This window comes from Eptatretus burgeri, chromosome 10 (assembly GCF_056783735.1).
Source record: "Eptatretus burgeri isolate ZD-2024b chromosome 10, Ebu_testis_v1, whole genome shotgun sequence".
Classification (NCBI taxonomy): domain Eukaryota; kingdom Metazoa; phylum Chordata; class Myxini; order Myxiniformes; family Myxinidae; genus Eptatretus; species Eptatretus burgeri.
In genome coordinates this window covers 95,259,573-95,283,192 of record NC_140970.1, presented here as the reverse complement: position 1 = coordinate 95,283,192, position 23,620 = coordinate 95,259,573, and the positions used below count along the sequence as shown (strand labels likewise).

General features: G+C 42.2%; 1 protein-coding gene and 1 long non-coding RNA gene across 7 annotated transcripts in view; one reads left to right on the top strand and one right to left on the bottom strand.

Annotated features, from left to right (window-relative positions):
• Positions 1–22,416, top strand: part of LOC147019175 (uncharacterized) — a 49,455-nt gene extending 27,039 nt beyond the window's left edge. Inside the window, exon 3 of the long non-coding RNA XR_015062665.1 lies at positions 21,985–22,416. This is a non-coding gene — a long non-coding RNA (uncharacterized LOC147019175). The remainder of the gene's footprint in view (positions 1–21,984) is intronic.
• Positions 1–23,620, bottom strand: part of LOC147019174 (plasma membrane calcium-transporting ATPase 2-like) — a 206,655-nt gene that overhangs the window by 55,282 nt on the left and 127,753 nt on the right. For all 6 annotated transcript variants that reach the window (XM_085899502.1, XM_085899506.1, XM_085899501.1 and 3 more), the window contains 5 exons: positions 17,353–17,520; positions 15,808–16,022; positions 11,528–11,770; positions 9,334–9,575; positions 8,978–9,212 (listed from right to left, as the gene is read on the bottom strand). In XM_085899502.1, coding sequence (XP_085755628.1) covers positions 8,978–9,212; positions 9,334–9,575; positions 11,528–11,770; positions 15,808–16,022; positions 17,353–17,520 — 1,103 coding nt within the window. The remainder of the gene's footprint in view (positions 1–8,977; positions 9,213–9,333; positions 9,576–11,527; positions 11,771–15,807; positions 16,023–17,352; positions 17,521–23,620) is intronic.

Below are 23,620 nucleotides of genomic sequence, written 5' to 3'. Positions count from 1 at the left end.
GGTTAGAATGAGCTTTATATATTAGATATATGGGATGTTCCACGACTCATTTACAAATGTTGTAGTACAAAGTTTATCGACATGCCCACATTGTAGTGGTAATGTACATACTTGATGGATGATCTAACATTCTAAAGGGTGCATAGTTGGAGAAATACGTGTGTGTTGTTGCTGACGATTGGCCCCATGATGGCCGTGCATTGACAGGGCTCATAATATTCCACCATTAACCACAGCCATGTCGGTCTGATTGGCCCTTGGGCAAATGTGTCGAGCAGCTTCACCCCCATCAGGCTGATTGACAGTTGCAGTCCCACCCACCCTCTGATCCCTTCCTATTCATTTGCAAAGGAATGCAGTTTTGCATACTTTTGGTGGAATCCTTTCAAGCTATTAAAATTTTGAACAGTTTGCACATTCCCACTTTAAAATGCAGCAGATTGGTGTTTAAACCAAGTTCGTAGCTTCAACTAATTTTGAGTAAAGCTGTCAGAAAAGAATAACAAGAATAAGGACAAACAGCATTTTTGGGTGTCATTTTTCTTGTTCAGTTATGATATCCCAAAGTTCAATGAGTGTTATTGGATGGAGAATTCTCCGCAGGTGACTGGTAGGTAAATTATAGGTTTATATTGTTACGGAACTAGCCCTAATTGCACTACTAAATATAGGATTAGCTCAGATCCCCCATTAAATGCATGTACAGTTAGGTTGTTTGGTAAAATGAACGTTATATGTGTCGGGAGATGTAAGAGGCTGTATTATTGTTGTGCGGTGGTGGTGGAACGAGAGCCCCCTCTTCTTCTTCCCCATCCCGGACGAGGCCCCGCCCAGTCGGCTGAGAGGGTGTGGCCAAAAAGAGGAAGTGCCGCGAAGGGGAGGAGTTTTGTCGGCTTCGCTGAAGGGGGCGTGCTCATGTTTTGCAGCAAGCGAACGAAAGAAAACTGTAAAAGAGATAAAAGGGTTCAGTGTGTGGAAATAGTCGCTCTCGAGGCATGCTCGGGATTCAAAACGAGTGAAAGAGAGAAAAGGAGTTGAGTTTTGAGAAACGGCAGTCGGCTTTGAGAGGCTGCGGCCTGCACGTCGAGTCTGCCTTTTTGGACAGTGGGAGAGGCGGCCTGCACGTCGAGTCGGCGATTGACTCTTATGGGGAGGTGATCGACAGGTTCAGCCTGCATCTGGCCGTGGAGCCTCCGTACTTACTCACCTCACGGCTCGACTCTTTTGTCGATCCGCCTGCGGATCTTGGCACCTCGATTTGGGCCTTGTCTGGTGCACAGGCCAGGCCTGGATTTGTATGCTGGACCTTGAGAGAGATCAGCTGAGGCCCATCGTCGACCTTACGTGGGGTCAGAGCGCGCGGAGACCGCGTGCGGTGCAGAAAGGAAAGAGTGCGGCGCCGCCATCTTGCCACGGGGCGCGTTTGAGCTGGGGCTCGAATCCGTGGACATCCGCCTGTTGCGAGCGACATTCGTGCTTTTGACACTGTCCTCTCGTCCAGGAAACATCACCAAGTACTCTGTCTTGTCTTGCATGCATGCTGTCTGTCTGTCTGTCTGTCTTTGTCTGCACGTGTTGTATTAGGCATATCTCGGTAGCGACCCCTTCGAAACCTGTTGTCCGTATTTCCTAGTTAAGAACGGGTTAAAGATTGTTAATAAAAGCATTGTCGTGAATGTTTTGCTTGTGTCATGCTCCCCGATGTTCCCCAATAAATCTGGTTGATTCGGATGAAGTTGCCGCTTTGAGTTAATTCGTGTCGCGTCGAGGAGAGATCCGTTCAATTGGCATATAAAACCAAAATGGTTACAGACTGGCAGAAAACGCTCGGCATCTGACACAATCAGTCTGTAACCGGGGTTCTATTTCCCCAACTGGTAAGGTACAAAGATTATGTTGGTATCGCGATTGAAGACGCGTGACCCGAGGCCTGTGCCGAGCCGGCCGGCGTTATAAACCCCGGAGACGGTGGTGGTGAGGGTGGCGCCAAGTGTCGGGCGAGAATCCTGCCACCCCGGATCCGCAACAATATGTTCTATCCTGGTGGATTTATGTTGTCGAGAGCCAAGTGAGTGTCTGGGCCATCCCAACACAATAAGTCCACCAACTTCTTGATATACAGTGCCTTGAGAAAGTCTACACCCACTTTGAAAATTTTCACGTTTTGTTGCCTTATCGCCTGGAATTAAATTGCATTAAATCAAACTTTTCCAAGTGAAAAACAAGTAAGAAAATTAATTAAAAATACAAAACGAGAATATCTTGGTTGGATGAGTATCCACCCCCCTTTATAATCGCAATTGCAAATTAGCTCAGGTGTAACCAATCACCTACAAAATCCCACACCAAGTTAATTGGCCCACACCTGTAATAAATCGTAGCGATTATGACTTTCAGAATAAAATCAGATGTTCCTGTAGGTTTCCTCTGCTGGGTATTGCATTTCACAACAAAGACTCAACCATGAGCACCAAAGGAGCTTTCAAAAGACCTCCGGGATAAAGTTGTGGAAAGGAACAGATCATCGGATGGGTATAAAAAATATATATCAAAGGCCCTGAATATCCCTTGAAGCACAGTCAAGACAATCCTTAAGAAGTGGAGGGCTTATGGTACACCACCAAGACCCTGCCGAGATCAGGCCGTCCCTCGAAACTTGATGACCAAGCAAGGAGACTGATCAGAGAGGTCAACAAGAGGCCAATGGCAACTTTGATAGAGCTACGTGCCTTCATGGGAAAGACCGGTCACTGTGTGCATGTGACAACAATATTCCAAGCACTCCACAAGTCTGGCCTATACATTAGGGTGGCAAGAAGGAAGCCATTACTCAAAAAAGCACACCTTGCGTCCCGTTTTAAATATGCAAAAACACTTCGGAGATTCTGAAGCCATGTGGCAAAAAGTTTTTCTGGTCTGACGAAACAAAATGGAACTTTTTGGCCAAAATGCAAAACGTTACATTTCGTGCAAACCCAATACAGCACAAAACCAAAAAACACCATCCCTACTGTGAATCATGATGGTGGCAGCATCATGTTATGGGAATGTTTCTCATAATCAGGGATTGGGGCACTTATCAAGATAGAAGGGGAAATGGATGCAGCAAAATACAGAAAAATCTGAGAGGAAAACTACTGCCCTCTGCAAGAAAGCTGCAATTGGGACGGAAGTTCACCTTTCAGCATGACAACGACCCGAAGGACACAGTCAGATACACTGGAGTGGCTAAGGAAGAAAACAGACTAAATGCCCTTGAGTGGCCCAGTCAGAGCCCTGACATAAATCCAATTGAAAATCTGTGGCATGACTTGAAGATTGCTATCTATAAACACACCCAGCGCAACTTGACTGAGCTTGAACAGTTTTGTGCAGAAGAATGGGCAAATATTACCAATCAAGGTGTGCAAGGTTGTTGGAGACCTATCCCAACAGACTCACAGCTGTTAGGGTTATCAAACTTTCCTGTCAAAGGTGCTTCCACCAAGTTTTCACTCAGGGAGGTGGACACTTATCCAACCAAGATATTCTCATTTTGTATTTTTAATTAATTTTCTCAAAATTGTAGAATCTGTTTTTCATGTGGAAGGTGTGGGTTAAGGCCCGGTCACACCTTGACGTTTTAGCCAGCGATGGCAACGTGTTAAAATGTATGTAAAACGCTGGCTTACGTTGAACTTTTGATGTTTTTTTTTAAAGATTCGGACGTATTCATAGCGACTTGGTCTTATGTGTAACGCATTGGTAACTACACAGAACGTTTCGTTGTGTTATAGATAACTTATACCAACGAATGCTGAACCTGTTGTCGGCCTACACAACCGATGCCCAACGATAGTCTAACTCGGGCATAGCGCGTTGCACGCATCGCCGACGATGTCATGACGTAGCCTATTAAAAGGCTGACGCACAACGATTCAAATCATAACTGCCGTAGAAATGGAATGGTCAAAATCGCGGTCACACCTTGGCGATCTTGCCAGCGTATGCCGACCTAAGAAAAATGTGTCTAAAACGTTGGGGGCACGTCGAATACGGCATGGGTAAGTTTGGTATACGTGAGTAGAACGCTAAATACGCTATCATAAGTCGTAGTAAGTAGAGTACGTCAAGAAATTTTGAACATGTTCAAAATTTTACGACGTACTCGGCGTATGACACACGTTCGCATGCGATGAGGATAAGTTTTACACACGATATGTGGACGCTTACACACGTCCACAAAGGCTACTTATAAGCTACTCATAAGTCGAAACACGTCGCGGTAATGTCTTTTTTACGTGAAACTTATTTCTAACTTATGTTTGACGTGCTTTGAACCAATCTTTACGTAGTCCCAACACACATCGACGTATGTAGACGTATTCCAATGACGTCTTCCGGTCGACAAAAAAAAAAAAAAATGAATGTGTTTCTCGCTTACTACTGCCAAATAAAGACGTGTTCCCAGCGGTTTTGGGAATTGGTATATAAAAATGGTGTTCATAAAAGGGGAACCCAACAGTGTTTTCGAGTTCCTTTTTGAGTTGATGTCCATGTCAGCAGTATCAGTATCAGTATTAGTATTAGTATTAGTAGTAGTTTGTTCATGTTGGCAGTAGTAGGTGGGTGTGAGGGGGAGGGTGTGGGTTATGATGGATCGTCCTTGCGTCCGCGTATCCACGGGTAGGTTCATAGGCTGCCACTCAACGATTTAAATGGCTGCATCTCCACTATTGAAAGTAGACGCTTGCGCTCAACAATTGGATTTTTTTTACACTCAACGACTTTGAAATGGTACCACTCAGCTAGTTTCATTGTTTACAATGAACGATTTAAATTGCTGTCACTCGCCTTTGTTTTTTTTTTTTGTTTTGTTTTTTTTTTTGACGCTGGGGTTTGGAAATTTGAAGCGTTTCTTCTGAACGTGTTAAAACGCTCAAACTCGACTATTTTAAATAGACGCTGCCGATGGACAATTGGAATCATAGCCAAGCTAGACATCGAAGTGTGAACATCCTCGTCATGCCGAAGAAAAGTTTGAAGAATGCTGCAAATAAGTGTCCTGGCCGTGGCCGTGGACGCTGACGCAAGGACGATCCATTATACCGACGTCTTTCAGCCTATGAGTAACTTAAAAGTAACGTCTGTCGATGTGTGGCAACGATCGCGTAACGTGCCAACAACACGTTAATCATAGGTTAGAAATAAGTTTCGGGTACGCTAAACATTACCTCGGCGTGTCTCAACTTATGATTAACTTACAAGTAGCATGTGTTGACGTCTGTCAACGATCGCAGACCGTGCCTACAACTTGTGGCCAGCATAGCGGAACGTCTGAGTCATACGCCGGCATACGTCGTGAAATTTCAAGCATGAAAAAATTTGAGGACAACCGGAAAGTACAACGTTTAAAGCCAACGTACAACGACTTATGGCAACGTACTACGACGTATGCCAGCATGCTCTTAATGTTATCAAAACTTACCCATAACGTATTCAACGTTTGCCAGCGTTTTAGAAAAAAAATTCAAAAATCGGCATACGTTGGCTAAAACGTCAAGGTGTGACCGGGCCTTTACGATGTGTAAATAAAGGTGGAAAAGTCTGATTTAATTCCAGGATTTATGGCAACGAAAGGTGAAAATTTTGAAAGGGGGTGCAGATTTCATATAGGCACTGGATGGACAGTATATATATATATATATATATATATATATATATATATATATATATATATATATATATATATATATATATATATATATATATATATATATATATGTACACACACACACACACACACACACACACACACACACACACACACACACACACACACACACACACACACACACACACACACACACACACACACACACACACACACACACACACACACACACACACACACACACACACACACACACACACACACACACACACACAATTTTTTTTGAACATCAAGGCTTATGGAAGAAATTAAACACAAAGTGGTGCCAAACAATTGACAAGTAGGGTTGATGATTACAAGCTAACAAAGGACAGACAAAATGGGGATGTGGTTAGCAAAAGTGAAAACGATGGGTATGGGAGAGATCTTGGGATGTGAATGAGTTGCCATATTGTTGGGCTCGAGGAAAATGGATGAAATGATCAAGTCAGTTCCACAGCGAGCGAAAGAGGAGAAAAGGAGTGAAGGTGAGCAGAACCCTTCGGCTTGGGACGACAATAAGGAATTGGTTAATGGGAAAAATGCGTAAATCCTTTTTCAGGTAAGGTGTGAAAGGATGTTAAAGCTGGAGAGGATAGGGCCAGAATATCAGATGGGAAGGTGGTAGAGGAATTGGAGACCACTGTGAGAGAGGTGCCGGCCTTGTGCTTTGGCCTCCGACCAAGATATACCAATTACTTTCAGGTCCTTGAATCAAACCACCTCCAGTCATGCGAGGTGTTGTAATGGTTAAGCATCGGACACCAGTGGGGAGTGTAATCCATAGCACTATCACCTTGTATGCCGTTAGGAGTTTAGAGCAGCCAATGAAGGCCTCAGCCAAGCAAGGTATTGCAAGGCATCACCCAGCTCAGGAGATAGAAAATGTGATCAATCAAAACTTTGTCATGTTCGTGGCAGATTACAAAGCCAATAAAAACCATGGTAGAGTTATATTTCCTGACACTGACATGGAAAACATTATTTTCTATTCTCAGCAATGTTGGTATAATTTACTGAGCTGTCAATTGTTATTGCAAAATTATATTTGTTGAATAAAAGGAAATGACATTTTACTTCCCATCTGGGCATGGGTCAAGAGCACAACAGAACCTCTCATCTCTCTGCTTCTTGATTCTATGACCCATATTTACTCATACTTTCCTTCACTCAGTTTTGACATCCCTTTTATTTTGTGCAATATATTTCCAAAACTATTACAGCAATAACGGCGTGCAAATAAAACAGTTCAATTCAGCTTTTTATTTGGCTGTTTAAAAGCACTTACACCAGCAGGTCAATAAAAACTAGATTATCGTCACAACGGCCATTATAAATCGCAAAAGAGGCAAATACAGACCAAAAAAACCCAGCATGGACACCGCACACAAACTCATGCATCTCGTTTGTAAATAACTAATTTAAAAATTACTTCCCTTATTAGGAACTTCAATGCAGGAGGAGGCCATTAGGCCCATTAAAATTTTCATGATGGGTGTGTGTGTGTGTGTGTGTGTGTGTGTGTGTGTGTGTGTGTGTGTGTGTGTGTGTGTGTGTGTGTATATATATATATATATATATATATATATATATATATATATATATCTATATATCTATATATATATCTATATATCTATATATATATCTATATATCTATATATATATATCTATATAACTATCTATCTATCTATATATATATATATATATCTATATATCTATATATATATCTATATATCTATATATATATATCTATATATCTATCTATCTATCTATATATATATATATATATATATATATATATATATATATATATATATATATATATATATATATATATATATATATATATATATATATATATATATACACACACATATATACACTGAATATATGTATTGCGGTATGCTTACATATTGTAAGCAACACCGAACCGTGCTTCCCCATTGTCTGGAGTTGCTGAACTGCTTTTGTTTTTTTCATTTATTTATATTTTCATTGACGGACGCTTGTCGACAGTTCTGTAATTTTTTCCCTGGTGTTGCGGCTTCAATTTCCATCGACACGCTAAATTTCAGCTTTATATGTCACCCGGAAGGTACTGATCTTTAGTATCAGTCAGTCAGTCAGTCAGTCAGTCCATCAGAATGAGCGTTATTTGATAGGTATAATACAGTAGGGATTTCCAACAGTGATATGAAACATTGATTTTTACTCAACGTGCTATTGCCAAACCAACATTTGGGAATGTAGCACATGTCTGTGGGCTGCATAACCTCTTGCTTTAAGTGAATCGCTGTGTATCGAGTTGCATCAAAACCTCAGTCATGGAAATGAGAAAACATCGACCTGTGCTGCGTACATTGAAACGTTTGTGCAACAGGGATTCACATTAAAAAAAAATTTTAAACACGTAGTTTGATCAGTATTCATGGAAATGCAGAAAATGGATTGGCTTGGATACTCCTGATCCCATGAGATTTTGGAAACTAAGGCCTCGGTCACATTTGCCACAGCGGCCGTGGGGTCTCCAAAATCTACGGCCACGAGCAATTATACGGCGGCCGCAGTATTTCCACGGTCACACAATGTCGCAGTCACATATGTTTTTATTTTTCGGGGAGCTGCACGGCGTATTTATAAATTGTGGAGACCGAAAACATGGGGTTGCCGTACGGTCTTTGATTTGATGTCGCACGGTGACCTTAGAATTTTCAAGGTGCCCGCAAGGCGACCGCAGGGGGACCGGAGGGGGGCCCTAAGGCGAACGTGCGGCCAGACGGACGGTAACGAATGGGTTCATTTTATTTATTTTCTTTACCAGTTTTTTTTTTCTTTTTTTCGGCTTGTCGAATTGCTACGGCGAACGTCAAAATGAAAAAAGTTATAACTCCGCGTTATAATTCCATGGCGACCTTACGACCTGTAAAATATAGCCAAACGGCATAGGGCCACCCTGAGGCCACCTCAGAAACTCTGCGGCCGCCGCATGTTTCTGTCAATTCAGAGGGCGTACGGCCGCCCTATCCTCGCCGTAGAGCAAATGTGACTTAGGCCTAAGCAGACTCAGCCTGGGAAGCATTGAATGGAGAGCACCTTTAGCATATGAGATGTCGACTAACCTCATACATTACTCACACTACCGGAGTTACCGTAAGTGCAATCAACTTCAGGTTTCATTAAAAAAAACGGAAAAGGTTCATTAATGTTTCTGTCAGAGTGGCTTTGGTTAAAAAAAATTATGCATCGACCAGTGACAATAACAGTCCTGTAGAAAATAGGTCTCACCTCTGGTCGAACAGGATCCTCAATACCAACAATGGCGATACAAGTCAGGTCTGAGATCACGGTTCCCTCTTCTTCCCAGTCGGGCTCTGCTCCTGGAGCAAAGTCTCTGCTGGCGAGACACAGTGTACGTAGGCCATCTGATGCCATGGCCTCGACCACTTTGCGTGTAATACCTTCTCGGTCACAAGCTCGCAGCAGCTTCGGCTCCCCGATCAGGTTCAAGGTGCGTGTGCATCTGTTGGTCAAAGAATGGCAGAATGATGGATTGACAAAATGAGTCTTATATCGTCAAACATGTTTCAGGCTGAGTAAGCTGTCCAAGGAAAAAAAAAAGTTATTGGATGAAGAAAGCCTACTTCCTCAGTACGATCTCAGCTGCCCCTTTGGTGTAGAGACGGAAGCCTCCGCCGCTTGTTCGGAGCACAGTACTCATTGATTTTCTTGCAGAGTTGAAGGTATACACTTTGAAGAGGGATTCTTCAGGAATGGCAGCACGCATGGACCTGTAGTCTCTCTGAAGATCCATTACAAATGCAAGGAGTGAGCATTCAGTCTTGTTCCCAATATGCTTTGGCATAGCTCCCTCACGCTCTGGAGGCTGTGGAAGATAAACTCCCACCATAAAGTGACATGTAATTCAACACCTTCCTGGAGATTAAAGAATAAATGGCCATATTCTAACACAGTAAGTAGCTTATGCATTGCGCAAGTAGCTTATATAGGGTGTCCCGTAACAGGTTACACAGTTTGAATTGTTTTAAACATTTTTGTTATTAATCTAATAATCATGAGACTGGACTGGCAGGATGACATAAAAGTACGCACACTCGTCTCTTAGCTGTCTAGCCTGGGTTTGAATCCTGACCCAGCTATAAACTGTCATCCCGGGAGTTTCTTCGGCAGGGGTGATTCATCAATGTGTATGCCGTCCTTTAGATGGACGTTAAGCTCGGCGTCCTGTCTACCAGCATTAGTTGGTTGACGTGAAATATCGCATGGTGTCCTTCACGAAGAGTAGCTGAGCTCTCGCTGGCACCACAGACAAATTCTAAATTTCTACTCGAACCTACAGAGGGCATTGCGTCGGTAGCATAGCTGTGCCCTCAGCCAGTGATCCTACCCCAGACCCTTATGCTACATACAAAAGAATAATCATAATAATATTATGAGACTAGCATTATTAGGAAGAGCAACTAAAAGATTTTGATTATATTCTTGCCATTTATTCTAAGTTGAGGATTTATTGATGAAAATGCAGTAAAATTGAATGAAGGGCATTCAGGAAGACCAGCGAATGCATGTTCTCAAGTGAATGTTTTAAATGCTCGAAATTGTGTCAAACAAATTCGTGCAAAAATAAAGAAACACATGAATTGGAAAGTTTTCTTCTGAATGAGAAATTAAATGAAGCTTCCTTCAACGGATCCGAAGGAAAGGTCTTCATATTCCCCTTTACAACAATTCAGATGATGCCGCATCTGTCAGATGACACGGAACAAAGATTTGCATTTTGTTGCAAGATTGCAGATCCAGTTGATGAACGAGGTATTGATTTGAATAAGGTGATATTTTCAGATGAATCCACATTCATCTTCATGGCACTGTTAACCAAACCAGATTTTGGGGACTCGCGAGAGGACAGACCCTAATTTACTCCACTAAAGTTGCAGTGTGGAGTGAACTCTCAGCATGAGGTGCATGTTCATGACCCATATTCGTTGAACAAGAAAAATGATAGTAACAGTTTATAATGCAGAACGGTATGTACACGTGTCGCAAGCTTTCTTTATGGCCTCAACAAAGAAGAGGGGGAAACCTCAGATCACGTTGGTTTCAGCGAGAAGGTGCGACGTCCCACACGGGCTGTGCCATCATGAGATGGCTGAGCAACAGCGTGTCCCGGACGTTTGATTTCCATATATGATTAGGATTTGTTGAATATCCCCCCAAGATTACATGATTGGTCTCCATGAAAGCAGATGTTCCACAACAGACCTCAAAAAAAAACAAAAAAAACAACAACCTGAAACAATGAACGAATGCTATAGAAACTGATTTTAAAACTTTTGGAGTTTTTCTAATAATGCCAGATTCAAAATGAAAGGACCAACAAACAAGAAGGTTAAACATTTAAAACTAACGACAAAAATAAAAATTGAGATGTGACTGATGAATCAGTTACATTGCAGCCACGATGTGATTCATGGCCGACTTTAGATTGCCAAACTACAAGTCAGGTGTATCCACTTCTCGTGGAACCTCTGTCATGTTGATTACGGTATCTGCACTACAAGCACAAAGGTTTATTTTGGAATCTATTCACCTTCACACTCCCCCCCCCACCCATTTCAAACCATTGGTGTTCTGTTTCATGCAACTTGGTAATTCATGTAGGAAAGGCAAGATCATCCAAAGAGAAATGCACTCACACCAGCAGGTATGTGAAAAGTGTTATTCAAAAGTTAATCTGCGTCTAAAAACAGCGGCTTCAACCTCACTCCTGAAGGAATTCCAAAATGTTACAAGTCTGTAGGGAGAAGAAAAACCCACCAGGATTTTGGAGGTGTATGCACAATTGGTGGCGATGCTAGTCACCAATAAGTCCAGTGTTTTTGCAGGAAGGGCATCCCCATCAGGCAACGATGTGTGGTGAATGCCACCCACATATGCCTGCACCACCGTCATGCGATTGGTCGTCAAAGTGCCAGTTTTGTCGGAGCAGATTGCGGTGGCATTGCCCATGGTCTCGCAGGCATCCAGGTGTCGTACAAGGTTATTGTCTTTCATCATTTTCTGTTGAGGAAGAGTAGTCTGGCATTAGTGAAGGTAAAAAGTAAATAAAAGTGATGAGTGCTTCGTAATGGGAAAAGCACCAGAGGGTAACAAAAGAGCTCTGAACTACATGACGGTGGTGAAAACGACCCTTCTATATTTGTGACTGAAGGAAATTGGAACGTCAAACAAAGAAACACGAATTCGTGACACGGAATAAACAGGGGATTTTGACGTTTTGAAATGATTACCAGTTACACGGTAAACCAAAAATAATGATATGCAAGACAATCGAGTGGAATGCAAAATGTCAGAACGAGATGTTAAATATGAGATTCTGGACCATTCGACGAAGCTCTGCACATGGTTTAGTAAATATCTACCAGAAAGAGAAGCAAATTAAATGCAGGACTTTGCCTCCGTTCAAAATCTGTTTTCAGAGGACGTTGTAGCAAAGACCAAGAATGCCGTGATTCCAAAATAAAATTTTGTCAATATTGCTGATAAGTCTGCTTTGAGAGAATCTCAGTCATACTTTTCAATCACTGAGAAAACTCTCAAATCAACAGTTCACCAAATTGTCCCAAATCAAAGTCAAAAAAGATTCGTCCACATTGCCTCAACGTATGCGTTTGAAGTGGGATTTTGTCTCTGAGTTGCCTCAAAAACAAGTTCAGTACAGTATATAGAACATGTGTTAATATAGCCACTGATTGGCAGTGAAAATCAAAACTACAAGGTCACTCAGTGGAGTGCATAACTACGGCACGTAATACCCGATCCACGAGAACATATCGGACCCCCAATACATTTTTAAAACATCATGCTATATATTTCGTTTTTGAAACAATTTCTCAATGGTGAAGAATCAGTTTATAAATAAAATGACTCAAATCCAGATCCCGATTTGGATCTTCACCAAAATCGAACCAATTCGTCCTCGTCACACTCTCAACGTGGCCACCAAGATTCATCCGAATCCATCGACAACTTTTTGAGATTTTGCGACATGTATCAGTTTAGCCCGAACTCTCAATGGTGCAGAATCACTTTAAAAATTATTTGGTGGTGGTGGTGGAGATAATTAATCAAAGCGATTCCACAAAATTTGTACTTAAAAACAGGCTCAAATAATTTCCTCCCCACGTGGGGTGTCGTGCTGCCGGGGTGAACCGGGACTCTGCTCCAGCACCTCAACCCATCCAAGACGGAGCTTTTGCTCAGCAAAAGTTGAAATAAACAAGACGACCCACACGAAAAACAATTATTCATTTTCAACCAAACATTTGTCAACATTATTTACTTACCCACTTCCGACCGGCAGGATGGCCTCGAGGTAAGCACACTCACCTCTAAAACTTTCTAACCTGGGTTTGAATCCCGACCCAGCAATAAACTGTCATCCCGATGTTTCACCGGCAGGGCGATTCATCAATGCGTGTGCTGTCCCTCGAGTGAACGTTAAACAGGTGCACCGTCTGCCGACATTAGTTGGCGGACGTTCGAGATATCACAGTGTCCTTTGCGAAGAGTAGGTGAGCTATCGGGGACAACATGAACAAAGTCGGGTGTCAAGTCTGACCAACTGGGTTGTGAAAGACTTGGGCCAAAAATAAGTCCCCCCTGAGCCAACCCCACAAGAACGTGGGAATAACTGTGGCCATTAAAGAAGAAGATGATTTATTTCCCCGCTTCTTCGATGCTATAATGCATTTAAAAAAAAAAATTCATGAAGATTTAAAAGACCGTACGTGGCTGCTATGTCGGTGCTCATTTTTAAAGGTTTAGAGGAAAGGTTTGAAAAGCAAATTAATGTATTATAACCAAACAATTTTAATTCTTCGAATGAAATCATTGTTTTTCAGAACAAAAAATAAATAAATATATATATATATATATATATATACATGCAATGTTGCATCAAGATATCCCACAATGCACTGCATTTTAAAGATGGCGGCACCCATTAATGAAGGTCGGTCTTGCGCCGGCGAAAACCACCCCAAAAAAAGATAGAACACGGTTCTTTTGTAAAGAAAGCACAACGCATCCTTGGATAGGCTGTAAAGATGGAAAAACTCAGGTGTATCGTGTGTGAGGAAATGGTAACTTATAACTTTTCATGTCCAGGGGATTGAGACTTCCAAATGAATGGCGTTGGTGCCAAATGTCGTACGATGAATCAAACCGTGGTGCACATTTAAAATCTCAGGGAAAGAAAATTTTGGAACACAAACAGTCGATAGTTCTGATCACTGGGCAACGGGTCACTGGAATAGAAAACCAACAAACACTTGGAAAAAGAAGGCATTTTGGGGGAATGAAATGGGTTCGTGTCATATTAAAACTCGATGTGACGGTAGATCGAGTGATGACGTCATGGCCGACATTTCTTAATGTCAGTTACCTCAAAATCTGGCACTGCACCACCGATTTGGTACTCTGGTCTCCTTTTATGTTAAACTGGTCTCCTCTCCGGGCTGGCGCCCGTGCCTCATATTCTGCTCAGCCTGACGCCGTGGAAACCAAGGCCTTCAAGATCGTTGGAATCTCCTCGATGAAGCTGAGTCTATGGGCCTATCACTTCGCCATCACAGATAGGTCAGTGGTCTCTCAGTCTTCTACCACCTCCTTTCTGGTGTTGCACCTCTGCCCTCTCCATGCTTCGTTCCCCCCAGGGTTCTGCAACGTACATGGGGTCCGCCATCAACCCCTATCTGGTGAAACTACCTCAATCCAGAATCACTTCTCACTTCCACTCATTCGTTCCCCCCTTTTTTTTTTAACCACCTGCACAACAAACTTCCACATTCTCTTCAAACTCATTCTCCCCTCCAAGTCTTCAAGACAACTGTTCAGCACAATCTCAGATCGTCCCCAATCCAATACCATGATTTTTTTCGACAACCATTAACCCCCCTCCCCAACCACCAATTCCACCTGCTTCCAAAATTCCAGTTTCTCCTTGCTGAGAATTTTCTTCTGTATCCATGTTGTCCACCCCATGCATCCTCCCCTCCATTTCATCCTTCAACCCTGCTGTTGGTGTACCACCTGTCCCCATTCTTTTTCTGTCCCCCTTTTTGTTCTGTTGCATTCTGTTCCTTTCACTGTTCCAGCTCTTCCATGAACTTCGACTTTATCATGCTATTTGTTGTGAAATTGTCACCGTCACATGTGCAGTATATGAGCAGCTCTAATCTTGTGTACTTCGTAACATCGTGTCGTAAACAAGTTTAAACCCAGCCGGATGGGGGTTTAATTGATGGATTTAATGGATCTCTGTTCGTAAGTGTTCCTAATTTGCATTTCGTTTGAGCTGGTACTTGTAGCTCTGTGAAGCACACTTCGAGTGAAGCTTGCCCGAGCTTTTAACGGTAATACATTTGTGTTGTGTTGTATTGTATTGTATTTCTGCAGTCTTTGTGCTCGTTTATATACACCCACGCACTCTCATCACGTTCTGCTGCTCCTCGTTTATGCATTTCTGAAATGTGCAACAAAGAGCTTCGAGAGCAGGAAACAATATGTCGTTGCACTTTATTATCTCCGCCATCGAAGGTGAATGGGGGTTATGTTTTTACACCATCTGTCTGTCTGTCTGTCTGAGAAGGATACCTCAAAATGTTGGACAGATTCGGACGGAACTCGGTGTACATGTTTGGGCGTGTGACGAGGATGAATCAATTCAATTTTGGAGAACATTCCGGATGTGGATCCGGATCCGAGAGTTAAAAATTTATTTTAGGTGATTATTCCCCATTGAGAGATGGGGTCAAAAATGTTGTCGATGGATTTGGATAAAACTTGGTGTTCAGGGTGGGTGTTTGAAAGGACCAAGCCAATTTGATTTTGGTTCAGGTCCGGATGCAGATCCGGCCTATCAGTGGGATACAAAGCGTAAACGGTTCAGCCTGGTAGAGGTTTGCGCTCTACCGAATGCCATTCTGGTAATTTTTGTGAATAGCTAAGGACATATCACACAGTGCTGTAAAAATGGCATGAGCTGACGTGGAATGTGACATACAACAATGGCCGTTTGATTCGTTATGGTGCACCTTGACCGAGTAGGCGAGGGAGATGGTGACTGCAAGAGGGAGGCCCTCAGGTACTGCAACCACGAGCACAGTGACGCCGATGATGAAGAACTTCACAAAGTACTGAAAATACACAGGTGTGCATTCAGCTGCCCAGGAATGTCCTTGCACCCAGAATGTGTCCACCACGAAGTACATCACCAGGATGACAACAGTAATGGATGACATAACAAGCCCTGTTCGTGCACAAGGAAGGGAATGAAAGGCATCACAAGAGGAAAGTGTTAATTCAGTGTGGCAACATAATTAAAGAAAGATCTTTTCATGGACATAAACCCCTAAATGTACGTGTGTTAGCTCAGCATTTCAAACTTCAGTCATGGACAGGTGTTTCAGCCTTCAAGAGTCCTCAGCAAGACAAAACCAGCTGAAAAGGTCGAGATTACCGAGCAATTTGTACACCGTTTGACATCGCCAAACAAGTAAGGTGTTGGGAAACAGAGTGAAGCGGGATGCCTCACTTGAAACACTCAACACATCGTAATTTATTCAATGCTATAAAATTTGATTGTACGATGAATACAAAGATGAACCGACGGAGTTTAAAGATACCTGTACAACGCATTGTTACACTCCATGTTTTTGATTGCTGCACACATTGCATGAACGATTATCGAATCAGACAAAATATGACTATCTCATGGAAATCAAAAACTTTGCTCAACATTTTAACAGGAAACAATAATCTTACCTGATAGAAAGCAACCACCATTGGTCCAAAGCCCTTCACAGGAGAGTTGGGATTTCCATCGAGATTAGTGCCTTTATTGGTATACAGGATAAAGGAGAGACAGAGAGACAGAGAGACAGAGAGACAGAGAGACAGAGAGACAGAGAGACAGAGAGACAGAGAGACAGAGAGACAGAGAGACAGAGAGACAGAGAGACAGAGAGACAGAGAGACAGAGAGACAGAGAGACAGAGAGACAGAGAGAGAGAGAGAGAGAGAGAGAGAGAGAGAGAGAGAGAGAGAGAGAGAGAGAGAGAGAGAGAGAGAGAGAGAGAGAGAGAGAGAGAGAGAGAGAAAACACTGAACGGATCAGATCACAACAGAACAAAAGGAAAGGCAGAGAGAGAGAGAGAGAAAACACAAACAGTGGGGTTGCAGAAAAAAAAAAAAAAAAAAAAAAAAGAGGGAGACTTGGACAAAATGAGTGTGGGGAGGAATGAGAGGGGGGGAGAGGAAGACACATGGGGTGGACAGGATGCATAGAGAAGGAAACCGAGGAAGGAAAATCTGGAAATGTGGAAGGAGGTGTGCCGTTTTAACAATTGTCTTGTTCAAACATGTTATGGAATAGTCTTATAAAAATATGGTTTTATCTGTCAAACAGATATTCTCTTCCCAAAAATTGACCATCAGCCTTTTTTTTGTGGATGAAGGAAGCGCATCAAATAACTTGCACCGAGAGTTCACAAAACAACAAACAATATTAAGAAAATGACCTCAAAAAGAAGTTGAGTTGGTTGAAGGGAGGGTGAGAATGTTTGTCAGGCTATATTCACCTGCTTTTCCGATCTGCACAGCAAGTTTGGTGAGCTTGCCCTGGAGGACAGATTTCTCCTTCTTGTGTGCACCGGATTTTTTGCGCTCTTTCACGTCATCCGGCTCGCCCCCTTCGGCGTTTCGTAGCGGTTGCATCTCCACGAGGGCCATTCCATCTTGTGCCTTGGCTGCCGGCAGTGAGCGAGATGATTTTCGGTTGAGGGACGAAGCAACATGGTCAGGGTGGGGGAGCAGCAAGGCAATTTGCAGGTTTACAAAAGGTGTCGAAGGAAGAAGATGGCACATTAAGGGAGTGGAAGAGGATGAGGCGGAGAAGTCTGCTTCACACAGCAATGGGATAGAGTTTCGTTAGCGGTGGAATATCATCTTAATCATCAAAATTGGCAGAAATTGGGGGGGGGGGTGGATCAGCTGAACTGGCTGTCTCCTCTGATTGCAGGTGCTCGATAATCCGTGGTGTCATTATCCAATGCATTTCAATTATTTCACATAATAATAAATATTTTAAATACCAGTTTCTCGATCCAAATGAATGCAGGATCCAGGTAAAAATTGAAGTTACACATGTAAGGCACGACATTTCAAAGTCTACTAGTTACAACTGTTAAGTGGGTCGTCTCATTTGCTTGTACTTGCTCATGGATGCAAAAACAAACATTTTTAATCGCTCAAATATGATATGGTGGATTAGCAATGTATGACTGCACAAGTACTGCAGTGTTGCATCCAGTAATCCCAATACCCACTCTAATCAGCAGGTTGTTTCCCTTCTCCCAGACATCCCCCTCACCTCTCCCCTCCAGTCTATAGTCTCTCCTACTACCCTCCCCCTCGTCTCATCTCTTCCTCTCCCCAAGTCTCACTCCTACCCCCATTTGTCTCTCTCCCCTTCCATTTGCTCACCATGTCATCACTCTCTGTTTCAACCTTTATCATCTAATCTCCCACCTCACTTTGTTTAATGCAGATTTTTGATTAATTTTTTTTAATTGAAAGGAAGATCATGGAAAAAAAATAGAGCATTTGTTTGGCAATGGCATTCAAATTAATTGCAATGTGTGTACGTGTGTAACACGCGTGCACGCGGGTATGTGTATATACATATGCGTATGTGCATACACCTCTTCTGTAATGCATTGGAAACATCACATCATGGATGATGACGTGACGTGCAGTGAAAACTGGATTCAACTAGAGGGGGGGAGCACTCGGTAGAGTGCAAAACCTCCGCCGCCAATACTGCGGGGTCACTCAAGTGAACCTGATATCCCATTCATTCAATTTAACGTTAACAGTGCTCACAGAGTTATAGTTTGCAACTTTCCCTTTTACATCCTCAATTCATTCGTCATAACTAGATTCCTTGAGACAGAAATTGATTTTATGTGGGTATATCCACCTGAAGTTCCAAAATCAGCCGCAATTATAATTTTGGCATGTTTTTTTGTTGGAAATCACTTATAACATGAAGAAATGCAAAAAAATCGAAATTTTGTTGAAAAAAAAAGTTGCAAAATTTTCTGTTTTTTTTTCTCTAACAATTTTTTTTTGGGGGTTGGAAATCACTTAAAACATGGAGAAATGCAAAAACAAAAATTCAAATATTTTTTTCAAAATGGCCACCATATTGGACTTTGGACCAAGTCCAAAATCTAATGGCATGATCCTTGGACCACACCTAATCCCCCCACCAAGTTTCGTCGAAATCCGTCGCGGAGTTTTTTCCGTAATACTGTTCACAAACAAACAAACAAACAAACAAACAAGCAAACAAACAAACAAACAAACAAACAAGCAAACAAACAAACAAACAAGCAAACAAACAAGCAAACAAACAAGCAAACAGGGGTGAAAACAGTAACCTCCGTCCATCTTCGATGGCGGAGGTCAATGATGGTCAAAAGGCAAATGTGATGACCATTTGTAATCAACATTACATGGCACTTCATTCCAGCACGAACTATTCCTTGATCAAGCGGCAAGCTTGTCGGGCTGATCTTTCAAATATGTATGTATGTATGTATGTATGTATGTATGTATGTATGTATGTATGTATGTATGTATGTAGGAGGAGGGAGGAGGGAGGAGGGAGGAGAAGAAGGAGGAGAAGAAAGAAGAAGAAGGAGAAGGAGAAAGAAGAAGGAGGAAGAGAAGGAGAAGAAGGAGGAGGAGAAGGAGAAGGAGGAGGACAAGGAGGAGAAGGAGAAGGAGGAGAAGGAGGCAAAGAAGAAGAAGGAGAAGGAGAAGAAGGAGGAGAAGGAGGAGGAGAAGGAGGAGGAGGAGGAGGAGGAGGAGGAGGAGGTGAAGGATGAGAAGAAGGAGGAGGAGGAGAAAAAGGAGAAAAAGAAGAAGAAAAATTTACATGCACCAGCAACTCAAACTCCTGGTATGAAAAGAGAACCACTGAAGGAATGCATACACATTGGGTGAGAGAGATACTCAACGAGGAAATGTCACCTGTGGACATCACCACAACACATCCACAATTAAATCAGGTGAGAGCGTGTACTGTGCACTACAATAGACATGTACTGCAACGTTCTGAATGACAAATGAAAAATGATGCGAGTGAAAGTGTGTTTGTGAGAAAGATCAATATCAAGGCGGAGGTGGCGGGACGAGCAAATTTAAGTCAATGATGCCATCGATGTACGTTTTTACCCAATATGGAGATCCAAACCATCTCAATGTGATGCCATGTGATGAGGGACAGTCTTCTGGGAGAAGTAATGATGAAATGATATGTAACTCAGAATAATTTACTTGAACGATGAAAATAAAGAAAAGGAAAGATTACACATGGGAAATGGGGAAGGTGGGGTAACCTTCTGAAATGTTGAGTACAATAACATGATGATGAGAATGGTTTAAATGGAGGAAAAAATAAAAAAAACATTACAAAAGAAGTGAAGGGCAGGTACTTGGTTCGTATGTGGAAACGTGTGGCTGGAAAGTTTGTGGGTTCAAGAGAAAGCACATTTCAAACAGGCGATCGAGAAAGTTATCTGCAGGCTGACATTTGTAAAATATTCAATTACCCTCTCGTCCACAGCCTAAAGCAAGTGATGCAGCACCATCTCGTGTCATCCCTCTTCCTTCCTCGGTTTCTTTACCACCATTAAACCCACCGAACCCAATCCTCTTACTTGCAGGCGATTTTGTTTTCTACCCCGCCCCCCTTTTTCCCCGTTTACTGGACCTAACAGTAGACCAAATGTCAATTCATTGTCTTTTCACCCTTTGTTATCTAACTCTCACATTAAAAAAATATATATGCACGCATGCACGCACGCACACACACACACACACACAAGCCCAAAATGATTTGCAACTTTTCAAACAGCTGTCAGAATTTTACCAATATGACCTTTTTATTTTCAGGTCGCCGAAAGAACGAGGTTTAAAGTTTTTTTTTTCCATCAAAGTTTCAACAATTTCTCTGTGCTCCAGCAGACGCTCGTTTTACCAACATATTCTGTGACGAAGCCATCTGTTTCTACACAAAGGCAGTTACATAGAGTCGATCCAAATTCAATAATCCCACAATACAAAACCAACAAATGTATTTTTGAAAAGTTTAAAGATACGAGAAGTGTAAAAGACATAAATAAAGGACACAGTGGTTCAAAATCTTCAGTGTGAGCACCCGACAAAATAGAGGATGTACGAGAAGCTTTGCAGGCTTCTCCGAAAAAGTCGACATCATCCGGATGTCAAACACCATTTTTCAAGATGACCTTGCGCTAGGGTCCGCACAATGTTTTTCTGCATTTTTGTCATCACCAGACCATCTGAATGAATATTCCGATTGATGCCACTCTGGCACCCTTGAGCATTTTTGTAGAAACCCATTAATATGCAAATTAGCGGTGGCCATTGTCAAAATTACTATTTTTCTTAATATCTCCAAAAGTAAGCATCCAAACAGCCTGGTTGAGGTGTCCACACACGTTTTTAGGGTCACTGGTCATGATAAGCCCAGTTAAAATTTGTTAACATTTAAATTTAGCTCATTAATATGCAAATTAGCAGTCACCATTATCAAAATAACAATTTTTCTTAATATCTCCAGAAGTAAGTAAGCATCCAAACAGCCTGGTTGAGGTGTCCAAACCCATGTTTTTAGGGTCACTGGTCATGATAAACCCACTTACAATTTGATAACATTGAAATTTAGGTCATTAATATGCAAATTAACATAACCCTACCCCCTGAATTTGTCCGCACCAATCAGTGTTTTTGTAGTACAGTTATAAAACAACAAAACTGCTTGAAAATAACTTGCGCAGAGCAGTTTATCCCCAGTACAGTTGTGAAGAAATGGCTGACCTCAGAAGATCAACAGCATGAACTGTTTCTGATCAAGTAGGTTGAGGCTTGTAATGTAATGAAAGAAACATGGAGAACTGAGTTTTAAGAAAGAGTAATGTCTTATGATGCAGTCGAATGATCAATATTATTTGCAAGCAACTTTTTTATTTATTATTTAACATGATCTGTCTGAAAGCAACTGTGTATTTTATTGATTTTTAAAAGTACACAGGGTGGAACCTATTTCCTGAGAATTTTTTTAAATACGAACAAAGAAATTAAATGTTTACTAATGTTTATAATTCCATCTATTGTTACAGGTTGAGGCTCCATCACCATGGGAGACTGTTTCTTCAGTCCCTGCGATGCAACTAAAGCTGGAAAACCTCTGGTAACAGTTGGTCCAGACAGAGTGCGAAGTATCATCCGGTCAAGCAAAGCAAGACAAGATGATATACGTGAAGAGCTTCAACAGAGATTACAGGCAGACGAATCTATCGAGCTCAAATGACAGAGAGACTGTGTGTCAACATACACATCACGCTCACACATAGAAAGACACTTGAAACGAATGAGAAATGTCTGTTTGGAAGATGCTTCAACAAGCAAAAGAAGCCGCCGTTCAAAGACGACAGTATTTGACTTTTCAGGAACATTGCATTTTTTGCGGAGAAAAGTGCATCATGAACTTTGATAAGAAGAATCCTAATTGTTGGCGGCGAGTTCTCCTTTGTAGGACTGCAGACCGTGTTGATCGGACAACTTTCAAACAAACTATTCTAGATGTTATCGATTCCCGCCAGATCAAGATACGATTAATGGGCGCATTCGGCGATCTTCATGCTGCTGATGCGAGATATCACGATGACTGCAGAAAGTCCTTCACGGCACCCCGTTCTGTTGCAGCAGCAGCAGCACACAGTGGCAGAGAAACTCAGGACATTGAGCCAGCTGTCAGTTCCACCATCCTATCGATGAAAAACGACATGTTGCGCATCTGGAATTCAGTAGAAGTCTACAATATGTACAAGGATCATGGAGGAAAGCTATACTCTCGACAAACCCTGTTATCCAAATTGTTGGATATACTTGGCTCTGAGCTTCCGGTTCTGTCTGGTGAAGGTGTCACTAGTTTAATCTTGTTTCGCAGTAGAGTGTCTACTGCGATCAATTTAGTAGCATCAGATGAAGATGACACCCATTGCTGTTTCCATAGAACGAATTTCCAAGAAGGTTGCACAGGAATCGAAGCAGTTGTCGTCCGACCCCAGTTCCGATCAGACTAGAATTAAGATAGATATTGCTGATGAAGCAGTGAGTTCAAACCTTCAATTGCTACTCTCCAAAATATCAGGTAAACTGGACTGCACACTTCCAGGAGCTCTGATAGGAAACATCATAACGAACATGATCACCAATCGACCAACTACACTCCAAATAGCACTGGGGGTTCTAGTCAGTCGTAAAAGCCTCATCGAGCAGTTATACAACTATCGTGTGACCTGTTCCTATGATGAGTTTCAGCGTTTCAAGGGATCAGCAGCAGAGGCTGCAACTGTTCACTCCAGGATTAGGGGAACCGCCAATGCTGAATGTGGCCTCGTTCAGGTTGTTGCCGACAACTTCGACACAATATCTCATCCCAGAAAGGACTCGTTTCAACACATTCTCTTGCAGTACTACTCACCATAAAAGATCAGGAGATATCTTACACATCATCTGAAGATGAAGCCATCATCAGACGATTGACCCGTGATGAAATGAAGACACCTGTGACAGAAGACATTTCGGTTCAAAGGTACAAGGGACCGGAGAAACCAGCGATACCAGTTGAAGAAGCCACACGTGTGGTGTTACCTCTCCGCTATTGGCTCATCAAGCTATACAACTTAGGAGAGTTCAATATATGGATTTCTCTTTTCTGAAGCAAATCACTTCTGATCAGAACACACCAGA